A 12,615-nucleotide genomic window follows, 5' to 3' on the forward strand; every position below is an offset into this window, starting at 1 on the left:
AACTGTCTAACTCCAGTTCAGGGGATCCCACACTCTCTGGTCGGACACCAATGTACATAAATTTAAAAAGTAAAGAAAACAAAACCAGCCGATTTCAGGAACTTTACTAGCTGGGTCGCCCATAAGTCTTGGAGCTTGAGGCTGTGGCTCAGGAATAGAGCAAAGAAAAAACGGAAGCAGGTCATTCATGGAAACGCAGGGTCCTTGGCGGGCACCGGCTGCCTCATTGGACAGGAGTTAGGGGTTTTACACTCTTCTTCGGTGTGAAGTGCGGGGAGAGGGGCAAGAGCACGGTCAAAGAATAGAGAAGGCGAGGCTGGCCAACCTCTGAGTCCGCTCCTCCGTATCCTGCAGCCCAAAACTCCTGTGGTGCCTCTTCCCGGGGCTTCAGGGTTGCCTAGCAACTCGCACGCCTGGACGCTCCAGGGCTAAGCAGCAGGGTGTCGCCCTCAGGAGGCAGATCCGGCGCGCCAGCCACAGGGGACACGTGGACTCAATGGATCGGGCCGCGCAGGGGGCGGGGCCGACGGCTCCCGGGGCGGTGGGAGGCTGTGCGCCTGCGCGGCTGACCGAGGGGCGGGTCCGGCGTGCGGAGAAAAAGCGTCAGGGGGACGGCAGCTGGCAAGGTTCATCCAGAAGTGCTTCGCGACTGCGTCAGGGATTATCAGGGTGAGCGAACCGGCGGGCGGGAGGCCTGACCCTTGGAGCAGAGGTCGGTCGGTGGCTCCCGGGCCTGGGACTCGGGATGGGAGGCCAGGGCGGCAGGGTGGAGGATGCCGACCGTCCGGGCACAGTGGGACCTGTGGCCCACGGCAGCCGCCTGTCTTCCGAGAGGGTTTCGGGGCCAGACGTGTCTGGCTGGCGGAGTCCCGCGCTGCTGTTTTCGCTCACCCCATTCCCGGGCGTCTAAGTGTCTGGCTGTAGGGTCAGCTGTGTGGACTTGTCACGTACCCCGGCTGGCCTAGAAGCACGAGGGCCACAGGCGTTACTCCATCTGTCCCTGGCTCCCCATCTGCCCCTGGCTCCCCCATCTTCCTCGGGGCAGACCCGCAGGTCCTGTTGTCTCGGCGGGGTTGGCTAGGTTGAGCCTGGGAGGTTAGGAAGACAAGGGATGCTCGTTTCTCTTGTTTTCCTTTTCTGGAAAACCTCCATCCACACATGTGCCCAAACCAGAGGCCTAGGCATCAATCTCGCCTACACTCGTCAAATACATTGAACCCATTCAGAACTCTCACTTTTCCAGACACCTTGCCTTAACAATCAGCTCCTCTTTCTGCTCCGTTGATATTTACTGATACTCTTCCACGTGTCCAATACAGGGAGCTAGAGACACGCTCTTGAAACAAATCTCTTATGCTCCTCCACCCTGCCCCATTCCCTGGTTCTTCTGTGGATTCTCTTTGCCCTTCTAAGCCCTTCCACAGGCCTACCATACCTGTGTGACTCACTGTCTTTGAACTTTACTCAAGACCTGTCCCTCAACTGAATATTCTGCAGCTACATTGGACCCAAGTCATTTCTGAGTTTAGGCGTTCACCGCCATATGTTCTGTCTATGAGGGGAATACATCGTTTTTGGTTGAAATATTTCTTCTCATGCTTTCTGTGGATGGGGGTTTATGTGGTACCCCTTGAGTGTCTCTTTGGTGATCTCTGTTTTGTATTAAGCTGTCATCTATGAGAGAGGAGTCCACCTGTTCTCACAACCCTCACAGTTCTGCTCTTCCTATGTTACTAGGCTGTTAGTTAAAGGGTAGCATGCTTTTCCTTTGGAATCCCCCAATGAACAAGTGGATCAAAATATTAAACACCAAATTGTTCAGGACAAATTCTCAACCTCAGCCCAGGTAAAGGTTTCTTTAACTGGGAGACTTATGGTTGGTTTTACTTCAAGAGCAAGGAGACAACCAGGACTAGTCAATTTTCATTGGCATTGGCTCTGGGTACAGGATAGATATCTGGGTGTTGTCAAATGTGAAAATTCCTAAGAGCCTCTGACTTAGAAAAAGGCTGCCAACAGCTGCTAGGAGGAAAGCTCACTCCCTGATAGGAATAATGACACAATGGGAGGAGAGGGTGGGCCAGGCCCTTCCCAGGAGCAGGCATGCTCCAAACGGAGAGCTCGGCCTAAGACCAGGGCCTTGGAGATGAAGTACTGTGCCACATCTCACCTTATTCTAACCACATTGTCCCAGGCCAGCTCAGCATTGGTACACAAATGAGAGGAAAAAGAAACATAGGAAGGAAGAAACAGACAAGGAAGCAAAGGGTGTTATCTGCAAGAGTCTTTGGGTTATGTCTGAGCTGGACCTAGAAGGAATGACCAGACACAGTGGCAACAGAGACCTCCGGAGCAGTGAGAGGAACCTTGTTGGAGTCAAGGCTCTGAGGGGGCCAGCATTGCTCTGTCAGACTCATGCTGCTCCTTGCGATGAACGTGATGGCATGGATTTTGTCTCCAGCCCCCTGGATGCGAGGGTGATCTGGTTGCAGCAGATCATACCCCATGGAACCAGGGTTAGTGGTGATGGTCTGTTGGGCTTAGCAAAATCCTTTTCCTCTTTCGTTGCTCTGTGTGTCTCTCCCAGAGTTTCTCATTCTGTTGAAGATGACCTTTTCCAGGGGCTGAGGAACAGTCTTTCAGTCAAGAATATATAAGCAGTTATGCTAACCTATAAGTAAACTATTTATGGAAGAAATAAGATAGTCAAATTTCAAGACTCCAGGCCCATCAAAAGGAGTCAGCCTGTTTTTAGAAAAGGAAAATCAGTCTCCCTGAGTTGGATTTTTCTCCAGCTTGGCTTATGCCATGTCCTGAGGCCAGTGAACCAGCCAGGGAGCCCTTGGGGCTTATCTCCCAGGCTGTGTGCCCATGGCCTTGAACTGGAGCGTGCCTGATGCAACGTGTTCTGGGCAGCCAGGATGTAGTACTCTGTTTCCTTTAGACCAGGAACAGTTTAATCTGACAAGTGGCGGTCACTGCCTCTCGCTATCTCGGTGCTTTGCAGATCTTCCTTCCCATCTCCCGGGTCTGGTATTCCTTGTGCTTTCATGGTTGGGAATTTGCCGTGGCAAGCTCAGTGGTTCTGGGCTTTTATGCTGTGTCCACACAGTCCCTGTGTTTATTAACCAGTTGGTCAATGTCCTGTATTAAATCAATTGAAAACATCCCATAGTACACATCGCAGTTGGAGCCAACCGTGTTGCTAGAGGAAAGGGCGTCATGGATTCGGTGACCACTCAACTCTTTGTCTAGTAGACAGCTCCAGGGTCCTCCCCTCAATTATACTGACATCAGAATGTTGCTGCTGGCTACAGGCCTTGCCTCTTGATATATGAGTAGAGAGCAAGTAAACAACACTTGAAAGCAATGTGGCCTTCACACACACACTCAGGCACGTTGCCCCTTCCTCAACATGCACATATTTTAAAAAAATCTGGCTTCGTATCTGTGGTTATCCCTCTAGTCCACCAAGGCACACAAGCTGCGAACCGGTAGTCTATACCAGTCAGGTGCCCTATACTGAGAATGTCTTCCTATTCTAGTCTGGAAGCCAGGAACCAAATACCCTGGAAGAACAGGGAGGGCAGACTCGGGCCTTGCTAGGAGTTGGGCCTGGTAGGACATCTCTGCATCCCAGCACTTGGGAAGTAAATGTTGATGTTTAAGCCACTGTGAGTTAGAGTGACAGCCTGTTTTAAAACGGTAAAACAACAAAAAGCCAGGGGGATAAAAAGTGAGCTGTCCTGAGAAGACACTGAAGGTGACTGAGTCTGAAGGGCTGGGGAAGATGGATCCCTTTCTGCTCCTTCCTACCCCAAACTCTAAGATGTGGGCTCAGAACAAGTTGTTCTGCTCTGGCCTGGGTTAAGTGAATTCAGCATCGTAGACACTAGGAGGAATAACGTGAGAACTTGTAGCCCTGGCAAGGACTAGATGCTTCTAAGTTGGAAGTGTGGTTTCTGACTCTCTTGACTTTTCTGGAGATAAGAATGAGCTAGAAATTGCCATTTAGTGTTAGAGAAGAATTATGGGAGAGATTATATGCATATATGGAAAAATTGTTTATAGTAGAATTATGGGAGGGGTTATATGCATATATGGGAAAATCATTTATAGTAGGTGTTTGGTTGGTTTTGGCTTGGTTGTTTTGTTTTCATTACCCACCGGCCCAGTGGGTAAACTGCATGTAGCTTAAAGACTGGAGTTCAGATTCCCAGCACCCACATAAATGCCGGACATGTGTGGCGGCTGCCAATGATCTCAGTGCTTGAGGAGGAGAGAGAGACAGAGATGAGGGTTAGAGGCAAGGTCACCAGCTGGATTAGCTGAGTCAGCTAGCTTGTGGTTCAGTGAGAGATCCTGCCTCAATGCATAAAGTAGAGAACAATTGAGGAAGGCACCTGAAGTCAACATGGCTTCCACACATATAGACCAGGCTGGCTCCAAATTCACAGAGATTGACCTGCCCCAAGTGCTGGGTTTAAAGAGTTGTTCCACCACATTCAGTTAGACTAGACATTTAGAAATAGTGGATAAGTAAAAGAATCACAATCACTCTTAATCTTTCAAATTCAGCACTATTTTGTATCAGTGAATTATGGGTAGACGTACTGCCTGCTCTTTTCATTTAATCTCTATTAGAAGCCTGGTACAGAATGATAAAATTGAATAATGACATTGCACAGTAGTCAGGCTAGATACTGCTTTTTAGCGCCCTGAAAATTATCCCTCTGTGATGGTTTGTATATGCTCGGGCCAGGGAGTGACACTATTAGAAGCTGTGTCCCTGTTCGAGCAGGTATGTCACTGTGGGTGTGGGCTTTAATACCCTCATCCTAGCTGCCTGGAGTCTTCCACTAGCAGCCTTCAGATGAACTCTCAGCTCTGCCTGCACCATGCCTGCCTAGATGTTGCCGTGCTCCCACCTTAATGATGATGGACTGAACCTCTGAACCTGTGAGCCAGCCCCAACTAAATGTTTATAAGACTTGCCTTGGTCATGGTGTCAGTTCACAGCAGTAAAACCCTAACTAAGACATAAGTTGGCACCAGGGACAGGGGTATTGATGGGTAGGCCTGCCCATGCTTTTGTTTGGAAGAATGTGGATTTGGGAACTTTGGATTTGGAAAGCAGTGAAATGCTTTAAATCGGGCTTAATAGGTCATCCTAGTAGGGATTTGGAAGGCTTGTTTCTGAGAGTAATTTGATCTGTGCTGACCTGGCGTAAGAGGTTTCAGTGGAGAATTTTGCCCTTGTCTGCCTGAGGCTAAGGTGAAGAGATTCAGATTAATTGCATTGACAAAGGAAGTCTCAAAAATGCCCATCATAGACTTTGTTCTCTGGTTAAGTCTCATGAAGAGCATTTTGAGTAAGCATAGCAAGCTGAAAAAGGAAAAATACAAAATAAATAGTTCAAGTATTAAAGGGGCACCAGGAAGTGAAATGGAGCTGGATCCTGTGTTCAAGGAGATAACAAATTAAGGGAGTGGGACTTTGGAGCAAGAGCCTACCAAGGTAAGTTTAGATCCAGGCATGGCAGTACACACCTTTAATCACAGGAGATAAAAGCCAAACAGATCTCTGAGTTCAAGGCCAGCCTGAGAAAGAACAAGTTCTAGGTGAAGAAAAGCTTAAATCCAGGAATGGTGTTACATACATCTTTAATCCCAGGAGACAGCTATGCAGATCTCTTGAGTTCAAGGTCAATCCGTAGGGCAACATCCAATGCAGCCAAGCTTAGGCAGTGAGGGAGTTAGAGAAGAGGAAGCTGGTGGTAATGTAATAGAACAAGGGGCCATGTTCCAGCTTGCAAGCAGCAGAACTGGACAACTTGGACATGTGGCTCTGGCTTTATAGGAGAAGGAGACTACTGGGACAGTTGGTGCTAGTTAACTGGAGCTAAGGAATTAGAGGTGATTAAGAGGAGGAGACCAGCAGCACTGAGGTGAAATCTTCGGGAAGTGTTTTCTGAGAGCACAAGCTGTGTTCCAGAGATGCCAAGGTTGCACCTTGTGCTTCAACTGAACTTGGTAATGTGTAAGAGTCACCCGGGTGGTCTGGTTTTGAAGGCATGAGGGGGTCATGGAGAGCAGCTGAGGCTGGGCACTGTGAGAGGCCATGGAAGGACATTGGTGAAGGTGCAGCCTCATTTGCATTTGAGGGCTCAAGACTGAAGGTGTCATGTAAAGGAGCTGAGGCCTGGCACCATGAAGAGCGCCTATGAGAGACTATCGGGGAAGCATAGTTGCTACAGAAGACCCCAGTGTATTGGAGATGCCAGGACCATGGGACGATCACCAAGAACAGCAGCAGCAGTGGAGTGGATCAACCTGAGTGCTAAGAGGGCAGAGCTGGAGAAGTGATGCCAGCCATTTGGAGGAGCCCAGAAGATCATGTGTGGATCCAGACATTGAAACAAGCTGTGACATTGAAGTTGCCTTGAGGACCCCAAGATGTTCGAGGTGCCAGAGCCATAGGATATCTCCTGAGGAAGGCTGCTGACAGGGAGTGAAACCAGCCCAGGAGAAAGAAGTTTGTTACCGTCAACAAAGAAAAAGGAGATGGAGATCTGAAGTCCACTTCAGTGTCAGACATGGAGATGCAGAGTTTGGAGTTTGCCCAGCTGGTTTCCTGTCTTGCTTTGGGGGTCACAGTTAAGTGATTGGATGAATCTCAGAAGAGACTTTGAACTTTGGACTTAGTTTTAAAACATCGTTGAAACTGCTGTAGACTATGGGGACTCTGGAAGTTGGACTAAATGTATTTTGCATTGTGCTATGTTTACGTTTGGCCCCTATACCGTTTGAACAAGTCTATGGGGGCCAGGCAGTGGAATGTGGTGATTTGTATATCCTTGGGCTAGGGAGAGGCACTATTAGGTGTAGCCTTGTTGGAGTAGGTGTGTCACTGTGGGTGTGGGCTTAAAGACTGATCCTAGCTGCCCAGAAGTGAGTCTTCCACTAGCAGCCTTCAGATGAAGATGTAGAACTCAGGTCTGCCTGCACCATGCCTGCCTGGATGCTGCCATGTTCCTGCCTTGATGACACTGGACTGAACCTCTGAACCTGTAAGCCAGCCCCAATTAAATGCTGTCCTTATGAGACTCGCCTTGGTCATGGTGTTGATTTACAGCAGTAACACCCTCCCAGTGGTTGCTGATCTTTTCATAGGGACAGATGATGGGGGATGGGCAAAATAGGTTGGGGAAATCTTTGCAAATGTCACAGGATGGCATACTCTCTCTGAGTACATTCTCTGAGAACATTCAGGATACCCATCCTAAAAGGGCCACAGACCTCTGCTTTCCAGTCCTTGGCACCCGGAGAAGACAGCAGCTTCAGAGCTGTCTGAGTTTAGGGCGAGCTATGGAGGGATCTGGAAATTAAGCTTTATCTTCACTGGTGAAAGTTTGGGGTCTTGAGATGAGGACAGCAGGCCATATTTGTGGTCCTCGGCTGTCTTCCACCTTCCAGTTTGCGTTGCGTCTCTAATCTGAGCCCAGAAGGGGCAGCCAGCAGTTAACTACAGTACCTCTGATGTGGTGTGAGTTGTTCTTCAGGAGCTCGCGGTGGCTGAGTTGTCCTAATTGCAAGTGCACTGAGATGTAGCATGAGTGTCTCTGTAGCTTTCTTTCCAATGTTCTCAGTATGGTTAAGTTTGAGACCCTCTCAGGACCCTGGCAGGTGGACAAGGTGAGGAAGGTGGCCTCCTCTCCACCTCACGGCTTTGAGGGCAATGTGTCCAGCGTGGGTTCCCTCAGCTTCCATGCTCCTTCTCTAGCCTGCCTCACTTCATCGCTTTCCATCAAAGCTGAGTCCACTGAAGCCATGCCAGCCTGTGACCTCATCTCTAGTCATGCCTTGTCAGTCGCTCCCCAGGAAGTGTCAGCCTCTTGGCTCAGCATGTTCCTGCAGGCTCAGCACCTGCCTCTGCCTGCACTTGCTCCCCTCAGCTGCCGTTGTTGTCCAGGCCTGGCTGAAGCCTCACTGGGTCTGTCAGCCTTCACCCAAGGAGATTCTTCAGAACTCCAAAGGGTTGATTTTTGCTGTTCAGAAACCCCTCATTCTGCTTTTGATGCACTCCAGTAGGAAGCGTTTCTCTCTGTGGGCTGCTGGCTTATACAGAACTAGTCTTTGGGTCCTTGTATGCTCTTGGATGACTGCTCAGCCCTCTGACATGAACAATGTGGACCTGTGCTGTCCAGTTCCGTGATGTTAAACAGTCAAGCTGTGCAGAACTGACACCCCCCCCCCCTTTCCTTTTTTGGAGACAGGGTTTCTCTGTGTAGTCTTGGCTGTCCTGGTAGTAACTCTGTAGACCAGGCTGGCCTCGAGCTAGAAGATGTGCCTGCCTTTGCCTCCACCTCCCAACTGCTGGGATTAAAGGTATGCACCAGCCCCCCAGGCTGACTTCTCTGGTACTGGGAGTGGAGCCCAGTACCTGGTGCATGGAACAGGTCCACCGATCTCCAGCTCCAGTCCCACAGCTGAGCTCAGGTCTAGTTCACAGTGCTCTCTGATCTGCAGCCTCAGGCCTCCCAGGATTCCCAGAAGTATCGTCAGCCCTTGGAAGGAACATAGCTCTGGTGCTATGTCTTCACCTTTTGTGTTTCCCACCACCTAGGTACTGGAAGCATGGCATCCCTGCAGCTGCTCAGAGGTCCCTTCCTGTGTGTTCTGCTCTGGGCCTTTTGTGTTCCTGGTGCCAGGGCCCAGGAGCATGGGGCTGGTGTCCACTATGGCAGCGTGGGCCTGGACAAGAGCACAGTGCACGACCAAGAGTACGTATTCAGTTGGGCCAGGGTCCTCGTCCCCATCATCTTCAGCTATAGCTCACAGGACGCCTCACCCACCCTCCTTCCTGTCGATTCATTGGGCTCCTGAATAATTTCAGTGTTCAGCATTATCCCTCGGGATTCCTGGTCGTAAGGTACCTGTCGTCATCATCTAAACGCAGGGAGCTATTTGTCAGAATTTAGACTTTCTCCTTCACCTCTTGCCCACCCAACATACGTAGTCACGGAATCCAGACTATGATTATGGTTTCCTGATTTTGGCAAGACTCTTTTTAGTGCCACATTCGAACACTGAGTCTTTCCTGGCCACTAAGCTCCCCATTGGCTTTGTTATACTCTTTTTGTTAGTCTGAGACAGGGTCTCAGTAGGTACCCTGGCCAGTCTGGAACTTGCTATATAGACCAACCCTTGAACTCTCAGAGGTCCATCTGCCTCTGCCTCCCAGTAGTGGGATTAAAGGCGTGGGCTTCTATGCCTGTCTAGTCTTTATTTAGATTGTTAGTTCAAACATATTCAGATCAGTAAAGAGAAGGCACCTCAGTCCCACCCACCGGGTGGCTGGCTGTGCTGTGCCTGCCCCTCTGGTGGCCCTAGCTGTGAGCTGTGTTCTTGACTGGACTGTTTCAAAGCCCTTGTAAGTTTTGACATAGTCTGACTATTGGCTTTCAGGCACATTATGGAACATCTGGAAGGTGTCATCAACCAGCCAGAGGCGGAGATGTCCCCACAGGAACTACAGCTCCATTATTTCAAAATGCATGATTACGATGGCAACAGTTTGCTTGATGGCTTAGAGCTCTCGACGGCCATCACTCACGTGCACAAGGAGGTAGGTCAGGGGCTTCAGGTGGCAGTATCTGGGTGGGTTGGTGGCCTGCGCTGTGCTCCTGCCTCAGCAGAGCTGCTGAGCATCTTTCCCGTCAGCATTCGCTGGACCCCATGTCCCACCCCACCCTTCCCCAGAGAGGGAGGCTGAGCCTGGTTGGCCCAAGGCTGGAGTTTGGGGGTCGGGCCTAAAAACACGAGCCAGGTTCACAGTGTAGAGCACAGGCAAGAGGTCATTTCATCTGAGAAGGCAGGTGGCTCCAGGACCAAGGGACAGAGCTTTGGCAGTAGTGGGGGGTTGTGTCATACTGTGAGGTGCTTCCTGCTGTCCAAAGGCATGGTCAAGTAGAGATGCCTTGGGCTCCATGCTGGCCTGAGTCAGCAGGGGCGGACACTTACTCCTCTGCCTGGTGGAGGTGAGGAGGGGATGTGAGAGGTGAGAGGCCAAGAAAGAGCTGGTTGCCATGGGACTGGCCAGAGCTTTGTCACCTCCTCCAGCAGCCTCTAGGGTGGGCAGTGATTTCTCTTCAGCTGCATTTGCCTCCTCTTGTTTTGACCCCGAGGTGTTCAGTATGTCACTGTTCCCATTTTCTTAGGCAAATCGTGCAGAGCCTGTGGTGGAGTCGGGCAGTGAGCTCTCTGTTAGGATGGGCTAGGATGGGCGTAGAGGTCTCAGACTCTGACAAACAGTTCTTTGCAGTGTCTAAAAAATAGTATAAACAGTAATTCTTTAAAGGAGAAAGGCAAGGGCCTGTTCTCATTGCATCTTCCTATAACTAGCGTATGTGGTTTCTCTCTTGGACTTTTTCTCTCTTTGGACTTTCTTGGACTTTGATGAATTGAGTCTGGATTCCTAGAAGCGGCTTGCACTACCTCGAAGGCTCCTAAAGTAGCCCTTTAGGCGGTTGCTAATGTCCTCTGTAATTCTGCCCCTCACTGTCTCTTGTACCTCTTGGCAGGAGGGGAGTGAGCAGGTCCCACCCATGAGCGAGGACGAGCTCATCAGCATCATAGACGGTGTCCTGAGAGACGACGACAAGAACAATGACGGCTACATCGACTATGCAGAGTTTGCCAAGTCGCTGCAGTAGGCGGCAGGCCCTTTCCTGTATGCACACGTGACCCTTGCTAATGTGATGGACATTCTGGTAATGAGAAGCAGCTTATTTCTGTCTACTGCTGCAGCGCTGGTAAAGCCTGTGGCAGTCTGTTAGACTGGGGTAGGGGGAAGCCACAAGGAATACGGAGAGAAGTGGGGCAGTGTCAATGTGTGTTTAAACCTGTTGGACAAGAGCTCGAACCTTCCGAAGGGTGGTGGGGTATCTCAAGCTCCCGGGAACCTGACTCTAGATGCCACTCTAACTTCTTGATGTTATTTCATGCTACCTGAAAAGTAAAGACAGTCTGCTTTGCCAAGTGGAGACTTCAGTGACGGTGGAGGGAGAGCCAAAAGCCGCGTATCTTCCCAGTTGGGTCCTGCTCTGGGCAGATGTGGTCAGTATGCTGTTCCCCAGGCATACAGCATCACGTCCTAAAGCCACAGCAGGAGAAGAATGTCACCCACGGAGTCCACCAGACACAGAGTGAAGACTCCTTACCCACTGGCATTTTGGAAGCGAAGCACCACTGGCCTGAATACTTAGCCTTTTCAGATCTTCAGTTTCCTTCACAACTACTGCCACACCCTGTGCTCTGTCATTTCAGCCCGAGAGAAACCTTGAATTGGGTGTGCTCTCCGCTCACCACCCACCGTTTGAGCTCCCTGACCTTGTGTTTTATCCTTGCTCCCAGGGCTCCCTTCTTGGCTTATGAACTATTAACTTGGTATCGCAGGTTTAAACTGTCAGCTGCTCTAGCCTAAGTCAGACCAGAAAAGATCAGTCATTAAGGGTGGTGGCTAACCTTATCCAAGTTTTGAAGGAATGTTTTTAAAATTACCTCTTTGAGCCTGAATATGATAATTCTTTTAATTTCAGGGAAGAACAGAAAAGGAAGAGCAGTAGTAGCTGAAAGAGAAACAGCCATAGGTCGTACTTTGCGTTGTGAAACGTCATAGACTTACTGTAAACGAATCCAGAATGATGGTGGGATCAGAAAAAGAAACTGAATCAAATTTGCTTTACGATGTATAGAGACTTATTTTCTTTATTAAAGTATTCTTGTAAGAAAACTTACGTATTTGTAAAACAGTTTTCTGTGTCAAGTATTTGTGCAATCGGAGCTGACTTGTAAACTATTCTTGTAAGATCTCATTATTTTGAAAGATTTATATAATGAACTCTGACTATCTGACAATAAAATGGATGAAAAAGTAAGGAGCCATTGACTTTGTCCCCAACAAAACCTTTGCCTACACCACATGGAGTCTGGGTCAGTACCAGAATGTATATCCGCCTTTCTCCCAGAAGCTGTGACATAGTTCACTGGACCCCGCTCTGTTTTGCAGGGGGACTCTCTGTTCAGAGTCTCTTTCCCCTTTAGCATTTTTTTTTTTTTTATCCTTCTGAATGAACTTTTGAATCTTCCTCCTCCAGCCAGATTCTGGTTGTGACAGTACTCTCTGGGGTGGGCAAACACACTGACTTACTCAGTTATGGATCACATTATTGGAGTGCCCCCTGGTCCAAGTGTCAGAGCAGTCTCTGTGGCGTTTGGAAAAGGACACGCTTCCCTCTGCCCGTTGATAAGATTCCTCCCCCAGCTCAAAGGCCCCCAACCATGGCCCGGCTCTGCACCCAGAGCTCCTTGGAAGGATCTGACGTGGACTCAGACCTGGAGGAAGGCACCTTCCTGTCTGGCAGCCTGGGAGTCAGCAAGGATGGAGAAGGGCCTTCTCACTAAGCAGGAGAGGTACTCCCTTCATGGCCGCCTGTCCTTCATGGCCTCCATGGCCTGCCCCTGCTTGCCTTTCCTGATGGAAGAGGGTCTGGCACATTAGCCACATGGGGTGTCACTCACTCTGTACACCCCTGACATCCCCTAGCCCAGGCT

The 12,615-nt window shown here is 49.8% G+C and overlaps 1 protein-coding gene across 2 annotated transcripts; it reads left to right on the plus strand.

Moving 5' to 3' along the window:
- Window positions 1-586: 586 nt before the first annotated feature.
- On the plus strand, window positions 587-11,939 carry Mcfd2 (multiple coagulation factor deficiency 2, ER cargo receptor complex subunit). Of its 2 annotated transcripts, none has more exons than XM_006239711.5 (4): window positions 587-712; window positions 8,627-8,783; window positions 9,469-9,628; window positions 10,584-11,939. In XM_006239711.5, the coding sequence occupies exons 2-4, from the start codon at window positions 8,638-8,640 to the stop codon at window positions 10,713-10,715; spliced, it is 438 nt and encodes a 145-aa protein (XP_006239773.1). In that variant the 5' UTR covers window positions 587-712; window positions 8,627-8,637; the 3' UTR covers window positions 10,716-11,939. The 2 variants fall into 2 exon arrangements, with proteins under 2 accessions (XP_006239773.1, NP_640346.2); NM_139253.2 differs by having other exon boundaries at window positions 601-669.
- The last annotated feature ends 676 nt before the right edge of the window (window positions 11,940-12,615 follow it).

This window comes from Rattus norvegicus, chromosome 6 (assembly GCF_036323735.1).
Source record: "Rattus norvegicus strain BN/NHsdMcwi chromosome 6, GRCr8, whole genome shotgun sequence".
NCBI lineage: Eukaryota > Metazoa > Chordata > Mammalia > Rodentia > Muridae > Rattus > Rattus norvegicus.